The 20,710-nt window shown below is 37.8% G+C and overlaps 1 protein-coding gene across 1 annotated transcript; it reads right to left on the reverse strand.

Moving 5' to 3' along the window:
- Positions 1-1,871: 1,871 nt before the first annotated feature.
- On the reverse strand, positions 1,872-17,144 carry FUNDC1 (FUN14 domain containing 1). Its single transcript, XM_028523098.2, has 5 exons — positions 16,955-17,144; positions 15,980-16,136; positions 12,136-12,211; positions 5,135-5,263; positions 1,872-3,259 (listed from the first exon to the last, which is right to left on the reverse strand). Exons 1-5 carry the CDS (start codon positions 16,980-16,982, stop codon positions 3,182-3,184), a joined length of 468 nt encoding a protein of 155 aa, XP_028378899.1. The 5' UTR covers positions 16,983-17,144; the 3' UTR covers positions 1,872-3,181.
- Between the last annotated feature and the right edge of the window lie 3,566 nt (positions 17,145-20,710).

A 20,710-nucleotide genomic window follows, 5' to 3' on the forward strand; every position in this document is an offset into this window, starting at 1 on the left:
TATAATGAATATATTTCATATTATATTTGAAATAAAAAACATTAAAAATCATATTTTCTTGTGAGGGAGGTTGGAAAGGTATATAAGAATAAAAAATAAAAATCAGTCAAAATGTTCTTATATATCTGCCAAAGCCTAGACCACAAAATACCTATATTCCATATATTTGTGTTTTTTTTTACTGTTCAAGTACGGTTATCTCCATTTTCACCCCACCATGCCCCTCACACCCCATCTGCGCCTCCCACCTCGAACCTACCCCCTTGGACTTTGTCCATGTGCCCTTTATCCATGTTCCTTGATGGCCCTTTCCCTATTTCCCCCATTATTCCCTCCCCTCTCCTGTCTGGTTACCGTCAGTTTGTTCTTTATTTCAATGACTCTGGTTGTATTTTGCTTGCTTGTTTTGTTATTAGGTTCCACTTATAGGTGAGATCATATGGTATTTCTCTTTTAAATAACCACCTGGTTTATTTCACTTAGCACAATGCTCTCCAGTTCCATCCATGCTGTCCCAAAGGGTAGGAGCTCCTTCTTTCTTTCTGCTGCATAGTATTAAGTGTTGGAGAGGTTGTGGAAAAAAAGGAAACCCTAGTACACTGTTGGTGGACATGCAGACTGGTGCAGCCACTGTGGAAAACAGTATGGAATTCCCTCAGAAAACTAAAAATGGAACTGCCTTTTGACCTGGCAATTCCACTGCTGGGATTATATCCTAAGAACCCTGAAACATCAATCCAAAAGAACCTATGCACCCCAATGTTCATAGCAGCACAATTTATAGTAGCCAAGTGCTGAAAGCAATCTAAGTGCCCATCAGTAAATGAGTGGATCAAAAAACTGTGGTACATTTATACCATATACTCAAGTTCTAATGAATCTTGCAAACAGCCTTTATGTTCTCAAACATAAAAATCTCCATTTTAGACAAAGGCAGGTTATAGGTTTTTCATTCTAACCAAGCCCCATCAAGTCCTTTCTGATGGAGCTTCTGATTCACTGGACTGCTACACAGAGGTTTCCTATTGGTTGACACCAACTCTATCTAACACAGTAATATGCTTTCCGCATGCTCCTTCACTCATTTACATTATCTGAATACCTACTGTGAACAAAGCATTACACAGCATGCTTCAAACTTAGAGATTGATAAACACATCCATCTGCCTCAAGTAGGGAAATGGTGCAGACATGAGGCAGAACAACAGGCACTAACAGAGACAAAAGAGTATGGACAGCACTGACATTTCTGCATTTCATAAAAATATTTTCAAACAAATCAACACATACTTGGAGATGTGTGTAAAAAGTACCATCTTTTTCAGTTTTCATTCATGTTTGGACTCTGAAAGTAGTTTTAGCTACTACTCATTTGCTACTAAAGCATATGTCAGGCTTTCCTATATTATTATACAACTTTTCATATAGAAACATTTTAGTCTCTATTTTAGAGCAAACATTTTTGTGCCCCCTCCTTTCCTACTGTATCATACATGAAACAGACACTATAAGTATTTCAAAATGAACACATTGAGCCAGCCATTAGAACTCCCCCACAGTAGTCTGCCCCACTGTTATCAGATGAAAGCATGACAGAGATGGGGTGCAGAGAAGCATGGCCAAGGTTCTGCCTAATGTAGAATACAACGTGGGGCAAAAGTAGGTTTACAAATGTTCATATGAAAAATAATACAATACCTAATAAATAATAATAATAAAAACCTCTGTGTTTTGCATACTCGCAACTGTAAACCTAATTTGCTTTACCCTATATTGTAACCTTTTAATTCCATAGCAATGAAAAACTTGACAAAGCATAAACAGAGGAGAGTTCAGAGAAGAAAACAACAAGTATTTATAAGCAACATCACTTCACATTAGGAAAGTCTGAGTTTTATTTAGCATTGTATCTGAGGCACTAATGAGAGTAAAGAAAGAACATGAAGATCAATCTCACATTCAATTTCAAAGAATCTTGTGATAATGAAAGCACACAGATTGTACTCAACCTCAAAAGTATCGAATGCATTATTTTTACAATACACAAAACATACTGTGGAGGACTTGCTACCAAAAGGAAATAGTCTAAATATCTGCAGTCTTTCCAATCCAAAGACTCTAACACATGTTGTTTTGATGTTTTCCCCAATTTCAATCTATAACTCTATGGACAAAACAATACAGAAAGCTCTTCTGGGCAAAAGAGCCTCAGAGGGAGTGTGATGTCAGCCCTGAGAATCAAGTCAAATGGTCTAGTGATCAACCAAAACGATGCTACCGAAAGTTTGAAAGCCTTAATACTTACATCTCAGCCTAGATCAAGGAGACAATCCTCTTTAAGTTATAATTTCTAATTATATAGAAAATCATGGTTCTTCACAGTAAATTCATACTGTACTACTAAGATTTTAAGGTAATTTTTACCACTTTGTGAAGAGGCCAAAATAATAATTAGAACTTTTAGAACTGAAAAAAGAGATTCACTCAGTTAATAAAATAAAGCCGTGAACCAAATATATATACCCTCAAAATAATTATTTCTGCCAGGCTGCCAGGATAAATAAATAAAAAATAGTAAGCTCACAAACAAGATATATTTTTACAACTACAGATATCAAAGAGAGAAAAAAAGCTTTAAACATGTAATATTTCCTTGGAACACCCTACCCTGAAATTGTTTACTACAATTATTGTATAAGCAAAGTAAGAAATGCAGGGGAAAAAACAACCTAAAAATTGGTATTGGTATTAAATCTGTTTAACATCTTTAATAATTGTACTATTTTTAAATCCTTCTACAAAAGAGCATTACCGTTCTTTAGATTATTGCCAACATATCTTTAAAAAATAAGTCAGCCCTAATGTTGCAGCTATAATACAAAGTTTTATTTATTGGCTCTATACTATAAAGCACAATGAAGAACATCTGATTTAAATAAATGGAAGCCATGTTCTGCTCAGGAATACTACTGTACATATTATACCATGTAGGTTGTTTTATAGCAGATACTAATTTGCCAACCTTCAGATGACAATATGCTAAGTTGTGAATTTCATATTGTTTAGCTAGTTGTTTCTTGTTGCCTTGGACAGCCTGGTGGCATGTAATGTTGAGAGACCGCCTTGTCACCACCACTGCTTTTCTCACAGGTGACTCTGCTGTGGTAGAACACTCATATCCTTAAGATGCAAGGCCTAGCAAAAAGCCTCCCACAAATCCGCTGGATATCACAATGTTCTGTTTGACAAATTCTGTTGCCTAAAACATAAAGTTTAAACAAACATACTCTTAATCATGGTACAAAATGGGTGAACCTCAAAAACATTACACTAAGTGAAACAAAGACAAACTAGGACAAATGTATGATTCCACTTACCTGACTAGTCAAATTCACTGAGACAAACTAAAACAGACGTTATCAAGGGCTAGGAAAGAGGTTAATTGTGGGAGGTACTGCTTAATGGTTAGAGTTTCTATTTGGGATGATGAAAAAGTTCTTGAAATGGATATGATGGCACAAAACTGTGAATGTACTTAATGCCAGAGAATTGTGCATTTAAAAACAGTTAAAATGATCCACTTTATGTTATGTATATTTTACCACAATAAGAAAAACATTTAAAGATGCAAATTTTAAAAATTATCTTAATTATTGAATCCAGAGCTAAGTAATATTTTGAGATGTTTTCCTCAATTCAATTATACTCAGCAAAAATTCTTGTGCACCTACTAGAGCAGGTCCTAACCACCACACAAGATGCCACCAGGACTGTTCATTACAAACTGAAGGAGCCTACAGCCACCAGCCAGGACTAGTAAGCTTCTTGGCTACTGAGATTATAAGTAAATTTAACAGACACTGAGTGCCTGCTCTGTGCCAAGCCCTGCTCTAGGCCTCCAAGCTATAGCCAAGCAATAATCTCACAGGTAAAAAGAAATCTACCTATAGAGCAGCCATGAATGGTCCATTCATCAAGTTATTAACACAGATTATTTAATAAACTCCCACAGCATGCACAATGATGTTTATTAACAATCCACTTAGCCAGTAAGAAAAAAATGTACAGACTCAAAAAAAATACTACCTTGATAAAATATACATTTAACCCAAATAAAATCATGAAGCAATTAGACAAAGCCAAACTGTGGAATATTCTGCCTAGATGCTTCAAAAATGTCAGTGTCATGAAAAACAGGAAAAAAAAATCCCCAGAAGAAGGGACTGTTCAAATTTGAGATTTCATACACATGACAACCAAATGGAATACATAATGTTTAAGAAAAAAAAAGTATAAAAGATATTTTGTGGAAAAATTTTAATATGGACTGCATATTAGGAAATACTACTGTATTGTTAAATTTGGAGAGAATAATAAGGGTAACTACAGCTGTATAGAATATACATACCCGTAGGAGATAATGTGCTAAAGTCTTTAAGAGTGAAAAGTCATGTCTTAAATAATTAGGCAAAGATAAAAAGTATAAATCTCTCTCTCTCTCTCTCACACACACACACACACACACACACACAGATAAAGTATATGTTGCAAAACAATTTGGTGAATAGATGAAGGGTTTCTGGGTATTCACTGTATTTGTCTTTTAATTTTTCAACTGGTTTGAAATTTTTCAAAATAAAAAGTTAGGGGAAGTAAAAGGATAGAACAAAAACAAGGAAAAAGGAGCATTGAATTCTAAACCAAGTACAAGAAAATAAACAAGTACAAGAAAATAAACAAAATATCCATAAAAACATTAGTAAAACAATATATTAATAAAATATACATTTTCAAACTATTTTACCTCAAGAAAAAATTAGGCAATTTTAGCTTTTGCACATCTGGTCTACACATGTACACACTTGTAAAAGCAGAGAAAAAATTCTGGAAGAATGTTATCAACTTTTACATGTAGATTAAAATAGATGGGAGATGGGCAGAGGAAACTATGTTAACTACTAAAAAAAATAACAATTGAGTTAAATGGTAGCTTGATCCCAAATTTTACTTAATACTCTAGACATAACAAAAAACACCAACTTTTTTAAAAAGAATATAATCCCTAGTTACATTTTCTACCAATAGAGACCCATTAAAAAAATTAAAAGGGAAGCAAAAATGTACATTGTTTTACCTCTTCAATTATGTTGTTGATTTCAGGTGCTGCCTTATTTGCTCGTTTCTTAATCTGTCTTTTTGCTTTGTTTACACCTTTTTCAACTTTCTTCCAGTCAATCTGCACATAGCCACTGTGACTAGCAATCTACAAAAGTGTAATAAAAATGGTTAATTCTAAAACAACCAGGTTGCTAATGTATCTATTATCCAGGAATAGATGAACATTCAGATTTCAAGAAATGTATGAAGCTTAGAGGTATGAAACCATAATTTATTCATTAATTTATTCATTTAACAGATACTGAGTACCTACCCTGTGCCAAGCACTTTTCTAAGCACCCAAGCTACAGCCAAGAACAAGAGAGACATAAGCCTCCACCCTCAGAGAGCTTCAGGTCTGTTGCAGAAAGCAAATATTAAATACACACAATTACTTAAATGTGATGAGTACTATGTTAAGAAAAGTACAGTATATGATAGGAAAGGATTCCAAAAACTATATTGTAACTATACTATAAATCTATCATAACTTTTGGAATTTGAGTATTAGCTAATAAAGACTATTAAAGTTATACAGCTAATAAAAAAGCAACTTTTAATTAAATAGATGTTTAATTATAAGGGATAAAACCAATCAGTTGTTAGGTCACTAAAGAAATCTAAAGTAGCCTGATAAATGCTCTTCACTAAATCTGATTCTACTTAAATTAAGAATGCTTTCTGGTAAATGCTTTTGAAAATGGAATATAAAAAAATATGCTCTACACAAGCTTTATGCCATAAATCCTTTTAATAAAACTATAGCTAAATGCCTATTAACCACACACACAAAAACCCTCTCATATGGTGCTACTGAGACACTGGAAAATCTCAACAAGTCTAATAGTGTGTAAGCCAGTACTCTAAGTCAGTCCCTCCAAATAAGAAAAGCAAAATATATAGAATCACACAGTAAGCACCTTTCTTTGTAATATTCAATGTATCACTTTGACTATGAACCACACATAAAATACTTCAATAATGAAAATATCTGATTTTATATAAACTGGTAATCTTAGGTTCAATTTGCACTCTGAATGACAACACAGAAGAATTTCTTTATCTGTATTTCTTCCTGTATTTATTCACTTTCTATCACTCACTTCAAACCCCAGCTTTAGCAAAACAGTGCTCATTAAATCAAATGGCAAGTGAAAGCTTTTCCTGGCAGTAGTTGACATGGCAATCTGGATGGAAGTGATGATGAACCTTTGGGACTCTCCCATAAGGAGAAACTCTAAACCCTGGTTAAAATACAAGGGCTCTAGAATTAACAAAAGCAAGCAGATTTTGAAGGGGAATTAAAACTTGTAGAAAGGGTAATTAACATAGGGTGAGTTGCCCATTTTTCTGGCTTTATCCTGACAGTTGCAGGGTGGTTAACACTTCAAAAGAAAATATGCCATCTTTCCAGCCTGAACAACCAGAGGACAGAGCCCAGGACAATAACAGCTGCCAGAGAGGAGAGATCTAGAGAAGGGGAGTCCTAAATTCAACTCCTGAACCACACATTCAAAGGGCAGAAGTAACCATTCTCTTTGTAGGGGAGTCAAACTCATTTTCACCAGGGGCCACGTATCAGCCTCACAGTTGCCTTCAAAGGGCCAAAATAATTTAGGACTGTATAAATAACAGTTAAAGAGTTGAAAGTACATTTGGCCCTTTGAAGGCAACCCCAAGGCTGATGTGGCCCCCGGTGAAAATGATCTTGACACCCCTGGCTTAAGGCTAAAAGAAATAAACTGGGATTTGAGCTGCTACCCACCACAGGTAGCAATTTGAGTTTAACCAAGTTAACTGCCTGCTAAAATCATATCAACATACTTCAGAGGCATAAAATAGAATCCAGAGTCTCCACAACATAACATTCCTAATGCCCAGGATAAAGAAATAAATTTACTGGATAGGCTTAATGGCAAAGGTAGATTACAGGAAAGAGTCAGTGAACTTGAAGCTACATCACTAGAAATTACATAATCTAAAAAACTGGGTAAAAAAATAAATGAACAAAGCCTCAGAAAGTTACCAAAAAGCCCAACATGCACATAATCACAGTCATATTCAGAAGGAAACTTCCGGCTTCAGGACTTCCGGCCAAGATGGAAGTGCAGGCACACACACTGTGCCTCCTCACGCTACCAGAACAAGGACAACAACAATTTAAAAACAAAAAAAAAACAACCATAAGTGACAGAAAATCGAACTGTACGGAAGTCCGACAACCAAGGAGTTAAAGGAAACACATTCATACAGACCAGTATGAGGGGCAGAGACGGGCAGCAGGGCAGAGGGGACTCGCCGCAAGGTGGTAGCTGGAGGACTAGGGCGAGCAAGGCAGTGGCTGGTGGACCCAAGTGAAGCAGCGGATTGTGGAGTGGGGTGTGCAAGGCTGCAGGTGGCTGGAGAGGCAGCAGATTGCAGACTGGGTGGTCCCACATTCCCACACAGATAAACTGGGAGAAACAACTGGGGAGCTGGAGGGACTATGCAACACAGGGCTCCAGTGCAAGGAGATAAAGCCTCAAATCACTGGCTGAAAATACCTGTGGGGGTTGAGGTAGTGAGAAAAACTCCCAGCCTCAAAGGAGATTTCGTTGGACAGACCCACAGGGTCCTAGAACATACACAAATGCACCCATCCAGGAATCAGCACCAGAAGGACCCAATTTGCTTGTGGGAAGCAAGGGGAGTAACTGAAATCCAGCAGAGAATGGAACAAGTGCCATTGTTCCTTCTTGGACCCCTTCCCCACAATACAGCACCACAAGGCAGCGGTATGGATTGCCCCACCCAGGTAAATACCTAAGGCTTCGCCCCTCACTATGTAACAGGTGTGTCAAGACGAAAAAAAATGGCCCAAATGAAAGAACAGAACAAAGCTCCAGAAAAAATACAACTAAGCGATGAAGAGATAGCCAACCTATCAGATGCACAGTTCAAAACACTGATAATGAGGATGCTTACAAATTAGTTGAATTTGGTTGCAAATTAGATGAAAAAATGAAGGCTATGCTAAGTGAAATAAAGGAAAATGTACAGGGAACCAACAGTGATGGGAAGGAAACTGGGACTCAAATTAACGGTATGGACCAGAACAAAGAAAGAAACATCTAACCAGAAAAGAATGAAGAAACAAGAATTCAGAAGAATGAGAGGCTTAGGAACCTCCAGGACATCTTTAAATGTTCCAACATCTGAATTATAAGGGTACCAGAAGGGGAAGAGGAAGAACAAGTGGAAAAGTTATTTGAACAAATAATGAAGGAGAACTTCCCCATTCTGGCAAAAGAAATAGACTTCCAGGAAGTCCACGAAGCTCAGAGAGTCCCAAAGAAGTTGGACCCAAGGAGGAACACATCAAGGCACATCATAATTACATTAGCCAAGGTAAAAATGAAGGAGAGAATCCTAGAAGCAGGAAGAGATAAGGGGACAGTAACCTACAAAGGAGTTCCCATCAGACTGTCAGCTGATTTCTCAAGAGACCTTATAGGCAAGGAGGGCCTGGAAAGAAGTATTCAACATAATGAAAGGCAAGGACCTACATCCAAGATTGCTCTATCCAGCAAAGCTTACATTGAGAATGAAAGGGCAGGTAAAGTGCTTCCCAGATAAGGCCAAGTTAAAGGAGTTCATCATCACCAAACCCTTATTATAAGAAATGTTAAAGGGATTTATCTAAGAAAAAGAAGATAAAAAGTATGAATGGTGAAATGACAGCAAACTCACAATAATTAACAACCACACCTAAAACAAAAACAAAAACAAAGTAAGCAAACAACTAGAACAGGAACAGAACCATAAAAATGGAGATCACATGGAAAGCTAGCAACAGGGGAATGGGAGGAGAGAGGGGTAAAAGGTACAGAGAATAAGTAGCATAAATGGTAGGTAGAAGATAGACAGGGGGAGGGTAAGAATAGTATAGGAAATGTAAAAGCCAAAGAACTTGTATGTATGACCCATGTACATGAACTAAAGGGAGAGAATGTGGGTGGGAGGGGGTGTGCAGGGTGGAGGGGAGTGAAAGGGGGAATATGGGACAACTGTAATAGCATAATCAATAAAATATATCTTTTTAAAAAGGAGAGAAACAGGAGGGAACAAATTATTTTTAAAAATAATGACCAAACATGGTTAAAGACATACATTTACAGATTCAAGAAGCTCAGTGAACTCCAGGTGATGATCTGATACAACAATGAAACAATACTTAGATGAGGTGTAGAGTGTGGGAAACATGCAACTGTAGAGACTGCAAGGCAGGGCACATAGAGAAGTTCAATAAATGATAACTAAATTGTCATATTCCATAATAGGGAGCCAATAGGTAATACCTCAAACTGAAAGATCAAAAACAAATGCCATAAAGGACACATGGAAGCCAAAGTGGGGTAGGATGGAGAGTGGGAGGTGGGGATGGTGGAGTTGGGGGGAGTAATGGGGGGGAAATGGAGACAACTATACTTGAACATCAATTAAAAAAAGGGAAAAATGTCCAATAAACTTGTTTAGAGAAAAAAGGATAAATACTTTAAGAGTCAGCTAAGAGTTCAAAGCAGTTGCCTCAGGGGGAGGGAAAATGGAAGGGTAGTGAGGAAGGCAGAGTACTACTCTAATCTGTAACAAGTGTTGTACATGTATTTGACCTTTTGAATTATGGGCATGTACAACTCTGAACAAATAAATTGAATTGATTTGTATACCACAATCTATTTTAACATGGCAATGTGATAATACCTACCAAAAAACACTTTTGAGTTACTAGAAAAGCTTTAAGTGCTAAGTAAACTAACATTTATATTTAGATATAAGTAAAGGTAACAAAAATATGGAAGTGGGCCTAAAGAATAAGAGGCAATTAGCCTAAAAGCCATTTGTTACTCTTACTTCCTCCTTATATTTCTACTAGGTTTTCAATGTAAGTTCTATTTGTGAGAAAAATTGCTTTGATGTAGGCAAGTCCCATGTTGTTCTTCTTAGTGACTTCAAAGAACATGTGGACTAGGCCTGGAGAAGTGGAAGGTGGCAATGTGGACTTCAGTGGACTGAAATGGACTTCTGAAAAACTGATATGCAGAGTGAATTGCAATGCGTAATTCCCTCTATTCTGTCAACATTTCAGGAAGCTCTGCTCAGGCCAGTAAACAGAAATGACTTTCCACTAGACAGAAATGACAACTGAGTTTTGAAACTCAGAGCTATAGAATTAGATATCTTAATTCTTAATTTACATAAACCAAAATCAAAATCAGCTTAAATAAAAGTATCTTCTGTACGAAGGCCAGCATATTCACTGAAAGGAAATTTAGATATTCACATTTTTTTACCTCTTACCACAAGTAGAAAGCAATTATTCCTAATAATGTCACCAACAGAAAGAAAAATTATTTTTTAAAAGCTATTTAGTAAACAACTCAAAATCTGTACTTAATACATACAAATCCAATCCCTTTGTACTTCAGGCAACAACACTGGTTATTACATGATCAACGGCTTAGGTGTTGAAGTAAGATTTTGGCTGCTGTGACCATCAATCATTTTTAAAATCTAGTACGACTGACAATTCTCTGTATCTTTTAAATTGCTGCTAACATTCATTCCCAGAGATTTTCACTTTTAGGATTTACTATATTTGATTTTCAGGGAATATTTTTGAAAACTATATGCCAAACAGACATGAACTCCAGATAACATCTTCATAAACATCCACTAATGGCAAAGCATTTTTGAATCTTAGAGGAACATGAACAAAACTAAAATTTCAAATCTACCTACCTCAGAAATAAGATTATGGATTTCTTAAACCCAATTTTCCACTCTTTACATTATTATAGTTCCCTAGCTTAAAAAAAATTAGATATTGCTAACAGTAATTTCCTCTGTAACAGAAAACTGATGGCTAGGAAATGGGAAGAAAGGAGACCTTTTAAAAATTATATACGGTGTGTGAATTTTAAATATACGAGGTCTGTCCAGAAAGTATCCATCTACATACTACGAAAAGTAGACATTTATTAAAGATACAAGAAACATTGAACATAGGACAATGACACCTCAGTCCCCTTCAAAGTAGGCACCTTAGGAACTCACACAGTTCTCCCAATCACCAGCAGCTGCCCCATCATATCTTCCTGAATCTCATCAAGGGTCTGAAATCTCTTCCCTTTCAAAGGTGATTTTAGTTTTGGGAAAAGCTAGAAGTCACAGGGCACCAACTCTGGGCTGTATAGGGCTGAGTCACCTGGGTGATTTGATGTTTCTCAAAAAAACTCTGCATGAGACGTGATGCATCTTAGAGGCTCATTGTCATGATGAGGCTGCCAATCACCAGTTATGCATAGCTGCAGCCTTCTGATTCATCCAGATAGTTTCCACCGGAGGAATGTTCAAGTTTAACACAAAATTCGATGCAGATTCATTGCTCTACTCAGTTATTTTGAAGGCGATAGCCACACAGTACACATGCTCACTCAATGGCATCTACCGCCCCCACTGACTAGCACAGTGAAGTCGTCATTGTTCACACATGCACATTCCAGCCCACTCTCCTTGACTGCCAGGTTATATCGATGTTGCAAAAACCATTCTTGTTATATTAACAATGGCTGGACTTTTTCGAGACAGACCTCTTATGTTTAAAATGGTCAGGATGAGTAGATTTATATTATTGATGAAATGTTTATTTTGCTATGGAAATGCTTTAAGGGAAACTGGGTAATAAAAGAAATGAGGTACCATGAATTTTAATAATTGTCTTGTTAAAAATTGGGATCATACTGTGTATAAAAAACTTAGAACTATGGGAATTGTTGTCTTTCGTGACAGATGCCAGCTTTCCATACTCATTTTAGTTTTTCCATAAACTGATGCCTAAAAGAAAAATTCCATCTTCTATTAAAATGGATAGGAGTGAAATGGCTAAACTTGGCTTTCTCAGTTCCTAAGCAGAGGCAAGTAAATAAAGTTCTGACATACCTGAAGGAGAAGAAAGCCACCACCTACTGCAGTTGCTGCAAGTTTTCCAACTTTCTGAAATAAAAATCCTGCACACCTTTAATGAAATAACAAAAAAATGAGATTAATAATGAATTAAACTCTTTCCCTCTTCTACTTTTCACTTCTTTCCTAACAAAACTTAATGTCTTTCCATTTCTTTTTATCATGTCCCTTATCTACTCAGAAACCCTCAATGTTTCCATTCAGTTATATAAGCTAGTCAAAAAAGGCACAATCTAAATTGTCTGAGATATGCTTCAGGAATGGAGAGGAGGGGAATTTGTAGGAAAAAAAGATTGGCTACTGAAACTGAAGCTTGGGTATTCAGAGGTTCACTATACCCTTCCTTCTCTGTAAAGGTAAAATTCTGCGTAGTAAAAGTGACTTGTTTTGTTTTTTAGTAGTCAAGATGTTCTACATACCCAGCTGACCCTCACTCTAACAAAAACTTCTGCTCCAACCCAATTAGTTCCGAATAGGTCAAAACCACTGTTCAAGCTATTAATCTCCCTGCTTGTAGGGGTTTCCACCTAGCTCTGCCTATCTAAAAAAGTGTTTCTACCCTTTCAAGGTCCAGTTGGAGTTCCACCTTCATGACTCCACTTCAGTCCACATGTCTCATGGCGTCCTTATTTATATCTATCTACCTCTATATTCAATCTGTTTTGTTTCATCTATCCATTAAGAATGTCAACCCATACTCCTTTTATGATTTTCTCCTTCAGTGAGCTCATATTCCCTTTAGTATTCTAGGTCCATAGTGTGCAAAAGGATCTCAGATTGCTAACTCTAGTCTTCTGTACTGGGTTAAATAATGACCCCTCAAAATCTATGTCCTTCCCAGAACCTCAGAATGTGACCTTATTTGGAAGGTTATTGCAGGTGAAATTAGTTGTGATGAGGTCATACTGGAGCAGGGAGGACTCTAAATCTAACATGACTTAATCCACTATGTCACAGAGACACACAGAGGGAAGATGGCCATGTACTGACAGTGGTAGAGATTGGAGTAAGTCTATAAACCAAGGGATGCCAGAGATTGCTGGCAACCACCAGAGGCTAGGTGAGAAGCATCAAACAGATTCTTACTCTGAGCCTCCAAGAAGAAGCCAACCCTTCCAATACCTTTCAGATTTCTATCCTCCAGATCTGTGACAGAATTTCTTTTTAAAAGCCACCTAGTTGTGCTACTTTGCTAAAACAGCCCTAGGAAACTAATATGCTTTCATAATTGGAAAATTCACATTTCCAATTATATCATGAGCTTCTCTGTCACCCAGAACCACATACAGACATAACATTTTATTACACTTCACTTTATTTGTGCTTCAAAGATGTTGTATTTTTTACAAATTTAAGGCAAGGCCCTCTACCAGCAAAAATATTATGACTTTCTTTATTGTGGTGATCTGGAACCAAACCTGCAATATCTCTAAAGTATGCCTATATCGAAAAAATCCCAAACCAAACATCATCTTTTCAACCAAACTGACTGTTGCTAAGGTCCCAATCTGTTAATGATAGCACCATTCTCTAGGTTCACCACTTCATGTTCATCCCAGACCCTGCCTTCTTCATCACCTTCAAGGTCCAATTGATTGCCAATTCTATATACTCTATCTTTAAAACATTATTTAACTGTCTCCCTTCCACTCTCAAAGTATCATTATCTTGTTTCCAGACTACACTAAGTAATCTTCCAGACCCTCTAACTAATCTTCACTCCTCCCATCTATCCTAGCAACCACCCATCTAGACATTAGTTTTAATTTCTTAGTATGATAAAAGAAAAGTACAACTACTTACACTTAAATATAATCTCAGCCCCCAGTCATATCCTGAATTGTTAACTATTTAGGTTAATGCCTATTAACCATTCTTCCTTAATGTACATCACAATAGTACATCTATTTTATACCCTAAAAAAATTGCAAAAATTTACCACTGAATCTAAAGTCATTACAACAAACCTTGTGTGTGGTATTAGTCCTATTACACAGTTCTGGGTCAACACCTAGCTTTTATCCAAACATATGTATTACTATATTACTATAAAAAACGTGTCCTCAGTAGGGAAGTCAGCAACAAAGGCTCAGAAAAGGGAAAGGAGGATGCAGGCCCCTACCAGATCTCAACAATATCCCAGGAAGCGTGCTCCACAAGCATGTGTATCCTTTGCCTGATGGCATGAAGCACTAAAATGAACCTACTAATTTCCCCTGCTCTATCTCTAGGCTTTCCAGACAAACTTCTACCAACTATGGGGCTTCTCAAGAGTTTAACCTATGGGGGGAAAATGGGGACAACTGTAATTGAACAACAATAAAAAAAATTTTTAAGAGCTTAACCTACAAGGAAAAAATACACAATGATTTAATTCTATTGCTCAATTATGTTTTAGTCTTTCTTCAGATGGGGTTTTAGGCACTGACTTATATTAACCAATCATCCATGGCACCAAACTATGACCAAACTGTATTTTTAAGCATAAAACCAAACCCTGAATTATGGGGTCCAAGTTACAACCAGCCTATGGAGAATAATCTAAATGACTAGGCCCCTAACAAGGCATCTCTTCTAATTACAGGCTTTTTTCATAAGCAGTATGAATAAGTACATATCATGAATAAATACTGCACCTAACCATCACAGAACCTACACAATGAATGTGACTACCATAAAATGATATTTCTAAAAAAGATTTTATTTATTTATTTTTAAAGAGAGGAGAAGGGAGGAAGAAACAAAGGGAGAGAAGCATCAATGTGCAAGAGAAACATGGATCGATTCCCTCGCACGCCCCTGACCGGGGGATTGGCCTGCAACCCAGGCATACGCCCTGATTGGGAATCTACCCAGCAACAATATCCCAGGTTTGAAGGCCAGTGCTCAATCCACAGAGCCACATCAGCCAGGCTATCATAAAATAACATTTACAAAAAGGCATAGAGGAGTACACCATTGTTCCAAGGTGCATGTAAATACAAATTTAAAAAATAATTTTATACTTATCAAGTTTAAATATGTAAATATTTAAATTAATGTAAGATTAATTTAACTTAGAATCTATAAAAAGCTGACTGTTCACAAGTTAAGCACCCATGCTAACTTCAACAATTCTCTATAGTCATGAACATTTTCAAAATAAAGGGTCATACTTGTTTCTGACTCTTGTTATTTGGCTAATCTTTTATTCTAGTAACAGGATTAGATCTATAGTAGCAATTATGTAATCATGTGGTGTGAAATGTTAACTGGTTAAGGTTAATGCTTATTAACTGTTTAATGTACTCCACAATATTTTTAGAATAAACAATCAGCCCTTTAATTCCAACAAAGAATGTTCCACAACTCTTCAAAGAATTATAATCCAAACTAGCCCACAAAAATCAACAGAATCATCTGTATCATAATCAATAATTTTTACTGAGAATTTTACACTGTTCTGCACAAGTCACTATCCTGGAGACCAGTTCTACTGTGGGAGTTCTTACAGCTTTTTTCAGTTATTAGCACTCAACAAGTAAAAATTATTTATGTGTAATTAACTCATCTATTTCTTCCTCTTTACTATCACCAAATCAGATCTACTATATCTGCTGAATTTGAGAAGGGGGAAAATATATAAAGAATCAAAGGAAGGATGAGGAAGGAACAGTAGAACAGTGATGGACACTGGGGAATATCAAAACCCAACAGTAATAATTACACTAATCATCGGGATTAACAACATAAAGCCACTGAGTGAGCACTGCAAGTGTAGCACACAGAAAAGGGCAGCAGTCAGGCTCCCAATAAAATGTAATGAAAAAGATGTTCTCACCAGCCAGTCACTCCACCCATTACAATCTGGGTGGCTACTGAGTATTTTTCTACCATAGGTCCAGAACTGTGGCCAAAAACACGATTCCACCAGTGGTGTCTTCTTGCATACTCAGTTAAATCCAACACTTCGTAAGAGTCATCATCACTTTCATATTCTTCAAAATACAAAATAGAAAAAATAAATTTAGAGTCAACCAAAAATTAGAATGCCCTATACAATTTTTATGTTACAACTCACGGTTATTTTGGTACCACAGTTAAAACCACAGAGATGGAAACTGACAGTCTGTTACCTCAAAATCCCTGAGACTTGGGGCCTCAAGAGTAAAGTGCCTAGCGTCTCCTTTCCAAAGGCCCAGAAACAGCCTGGGGGCCCAAGCCAGAACCAGTCAAAGTTGCACAGCAGTGAGGGGTCGCCCACTGCGCCCCCACCCCGGCCCCGAAATCTCAGTAAGATCAGGTCAGAGATACATACACAGCAGTAGGGATGTCCCCAACCCCCAAATCTCAAAGGGTCAGGTCAAAGTTACACAACAGTGAGGAGTCACCTCCTCAAATCTTAGTAGGGTTAGATCAGTTTCACACCATGAAGGGTCACCCCCAAATCTCAGTAGGGTTAGGGCCAGGGCAAGGTTCACTTTCTTCAGCGGGAGAAAGAGGGAGTCCTCCTCTGACAGAACTGTTTAGGGGCCTGGCAAGAAGAAATTACTTCCGAGTCAAGACTGAAAAACATGTTTGAAGATGGAAATGAAAGGCCGCAGGTGGGATGTTTTGGGAGTGGGGGTCGCTCTTCGCCTGCGTTCCAAGAGGGGAGGAAGAGTCCAGTTTGGACAAGTGTTCAGAGCTGCTGCCTCAAGAAAAAAAGAGGGGGAGCCCCAGGAGCCCTGAGACAGAGGAAGGAAGAGGCGCCCCAGAACAAGGTCGAAAATTGTGAGCCGCGTATCAGATACTACTTCGGGCCCTAGCCGCTCACCTTGGGGAGGGGGGTTCCGGGTCGCCATGATACCGCCGGCGGCCTGTATTGAAGGTGGTCGCCAACCGCCCTCCTCTCCCCACTACTTTAAGAGCCGCTCTAGGCCCAGGTGGAAGTCAGTGATCTCTTTTTTCTTCCTCCTCCTTCTCCGCCTACAAGTGCGTTATCCTGTCCCCACCCCTCCTCTCAGCGCAGGGCCTGTAGCTGAATGCTGGGGGTTGGGGAACAGTAGGTAGGCTAACAGCTCCGCTAGGGCCTGTGGGAGTTGTAGTCCGTTACCATTGTAACCCTGGCTCCCACCCCAAACACCCTAGAATTTCCATATCTAATTGTAATTTTTGTTTTAAATAGCCTCAGGGCTGAAGGGGAGGGGTTCATCACTCCTGGTGGTATACAGGAAAAACCAGCTTGGCATTTTGAACAGTGTAGCAGAATTCAAGCCCTTAAGAAAAAAGGTTTTTAAAAAGAAATAAAAGCAATCCTGTTTCAAACCATTCTGTTCTAAGAAGGCAAGGGCTCACCAACGGGTGGAAAATTTTTCTACCTCTCTAGTGCTGAAAATTGGAACCTTTTATCCACTCCCTCCCCACATGTTTCCTACCAGTAACCCAAGGGAGGTAGAGAAATGCCTAGGAACTGACGTGACACCAGCTGTTCCAGAGGACATACATTTTTAGCATCATTTTATTATTTAAAGCTGACAAAGGAACCAGATCTAATTCTAGACCTAGAGACCCCATGGGCTTCTGTAGAATGAGAAACCATGTTGATCACCAAGCAGCTAACACAGGTTCACATAAACCAGCCTTCAAACTTGTTTTGAATTTGAGTTGCACCTGCATTCATTGTACAATTTAAAAAGCCCTCTCCTCGGTATTCGTTTTAATGGAAAAACAAATTCTTGTATAGGTTGCATTACTTAAAAAATTGACTTACATAATCATGCTTGGCTTTTCAAATCCTGGTGCTTTAAATACAAGGGTTGATTCTCTGAAGTTTCTTAGCCCGTGGCCCCTGAAATGCATTTCTAAGACTGGCTGGAGATGCTACTGTTCAAAGACAATTACTTTGTGTAAGATTCACTTTTCAAAACAAAACAACTTTAAGGGAAATTAGTCCAGGTGTTCTCATTGAAAGATTTTCCCAAAAGTTACAGGTTGGAGTTCCTACACTTCTTCCTTTCCATGCCCATGTACTCCTAATGAGATTCTAACAAATAGAGAAATACCAAATGATAGAGCACTTAAAGAAAAGAAAGGAGAAAAACAAGACAAAGGAAAATTACAAACTGAAAGAATGGCCCTGGACACAACTACCAGCCATGACTCAGTTTTGTTAAGTTTTAATGTCAGACAATCCCATGTGGTTACTTTAGGTCTTTGAGTTTATAAGGCTACCATGCAAGCCTCCCCTGAGTTTGTCAGATTTAATATATGGCCCCTTTTACGTCCACATTTCTTACCCAGTAGTGAAAAAGCTGTCATTCTGTTGGCTCAGTAACAAATGGTTTATTGTGTAAATTGTATACACAGACTTTAATAGATGCTATAATCTTCCTGATGGACTCAAGTGGGTGATTTTTTTATTCCCATTTTAAATATTGTATTTTTCCCCAGTCAGCACTAATAACCATTTTCATCATAAACACATTTATCTACCACTATACCAAAACGTAATTTGGGTAGTCCCCAACTTTTCAGTGGGTAATATTCCAAAGTTTGAGTGATTTATTTAAAATAGAAAACATTTTCTATTTAATCCATAATGAAGAGATAATAAAACTATTCTTTCCTAATCTTCACCTTTCCTCATTGTCTTTGGAAACCTCATTTGTTAAAAACAATTTAGTCGGAATGGAGAAAAACAAAAAGAGACAAAAACACCAAACAGAAGAGCATTTCAAACTCCCTGGGCAATCTAATCTCCCCCATTAGCTCCAACTGTCACTCCCACTAGATATCTGCTTTTGAGTGACGCACTATATATGAACCTACACAAACCAATAACAAATTCAGTCAGTTCTCCTTTTCCCTTTCTCCTCTCCCACAGTTAAGTAGCCACTTATCCTGTGCTTGCACTACCAAGGTGGTGACAACCATTCTGTCCTTGATTCTGTCCAAGGCCATCCTTTGGACCATTGTAATGGCCTCTCAATTGGCTTCTTCCTGCATTTTCTTCCCTCTTCCAATCTGACCTCAATCTAGTCTCTTCTGTCACTAGATCTTCTTTCCAAAACCTAAATCTGACTATAGTTGATCCCTGAACAACACAGGTTCAAATTGCACAGGTCCACTTATACATGGATTTTTTTTTTTAATAAGTATTGTAAATCTGCCTGACTGGTGTGGCTCAGTGATTGAGCACCAGAAGCAAAGGGTCGTTGGTTCCAGCCACATGTTGCTGTTTCTCTCCCTCTCTTTCTCCCTTCCCCTCTCTCTAAAAATAAATAAATAGTTTTAAAAATATTATAAATTTATTTTCTCTTATTTATGATTTTCTTAGTAACATTTGTTTTCTACCTTACTTTTGTTGAAGAAAAAAACCACAGACCCAAAATGGCATCGTTTGTGCTAAAATCCCATGTTCTAATTGTAGTTTCAACCTCTCCCAGAAACATGATCTTAATCAACCAGTCTGTAATTTTCTGGTCAAGAATTACTAAAGTAATCTGTCCCTTGGCCCTCTCTATCCCCACCCTCCTAGAAAGAACAGGCAATCTGCATGATAAAAACCCTTCTCATTCTCTTTGCCCAAGCAAAAGATGTCCCCCTGCAAAAAATAACAATCCATTTTTTTCTTTTTTGTTAATAGGTCCCTTTGCCTGACCTGAGTTCCTGTAAAAAATACATTTGTACAACCCCTCAGAGAGCACATCTAGTTGCTAGATGTGATGCTGCCAGGTTCATAAAACACTGAACAAAGCTAATTAAATCTCCAAATGTATTAGGTTGAACTTTGTTTCTTAACACTTTATTGTAAGAATACATTATATAATACCTACACAAAACACGTGTTAATTGCCTTGTCACTGATAAGGGAGGTCAGCCTTGGGCTGGCTGGTAGTGTGTGGGTTCTTTGCTTCATGTAGGAAAGATTTCACAACATGAGTCCAGGATTTTGAGCATATGTTTATTAAAGCTTAGTACAGTGAAACAAAGGAAGGGCTTAGGGTAGAAGCAACAGGAGACACTTTAGGCAGTGCTCTGCTTTGGGCTGTCTAGGAACTTAGTAGGAAAGAAGTGAGCCATGGTGGGGCTGCTGTGAGTTTTCTGAAACTTCAGAGAAAAGGGAGCCTTGGAGAGTTTCAGGGGTTAGCCTGGGATGAACTGCCATTGCCTGATGTTCCCCTCCCTGGTTGCAAGTCTGCTGGGGACTCTTAGAGTTTAGTAGAGAAAAGTAAAGATGCATGCCTGAAACAGAAGAAAGGCATGGGCATGCTCTAGAGAGGCCACACTGGGTCTTTGTCTTGAGGGTTCTTATCTGTTTTCTAAAGGTAGAAATTATAGGGGAGGTCATACAGGATTATCACAATAGAATATTCATCAGCTTTATGCTGATGAACCAAAATAAGATTTATTAATCATTCCTTGAGTGTGGTTGGCACAAATGGCACTAATTGTATTTCTGTTATCTATCTTCCTGAGTAGGGAGATTTAAACTATTTAGTCTCTGGTTGGGGAGAAAAAAATGTAAACCATTTATTCTTAAGTGTCCTTGTTACAGAACAGACCCAAAGTGGGGGTGTATGATATACTA

This window comes from Phyllostomus discolor, chromosome X, assembly GCF_004126475.2.
Source record: "Phyllostomus discolor isolate MPI-MPIP mPhyDis1 chromosome X, mPhyDis1.pri.v3, whole genome shotgun sequence".
In the NCBI taxonomy this organism is placed as follows: domain Eukaryota; kingdom Metazoa; phylum Chordata; class Mammalia; order Chiroptera; family Phyllostomidae; genus Phyllostomus; species Phyllostomus discolor.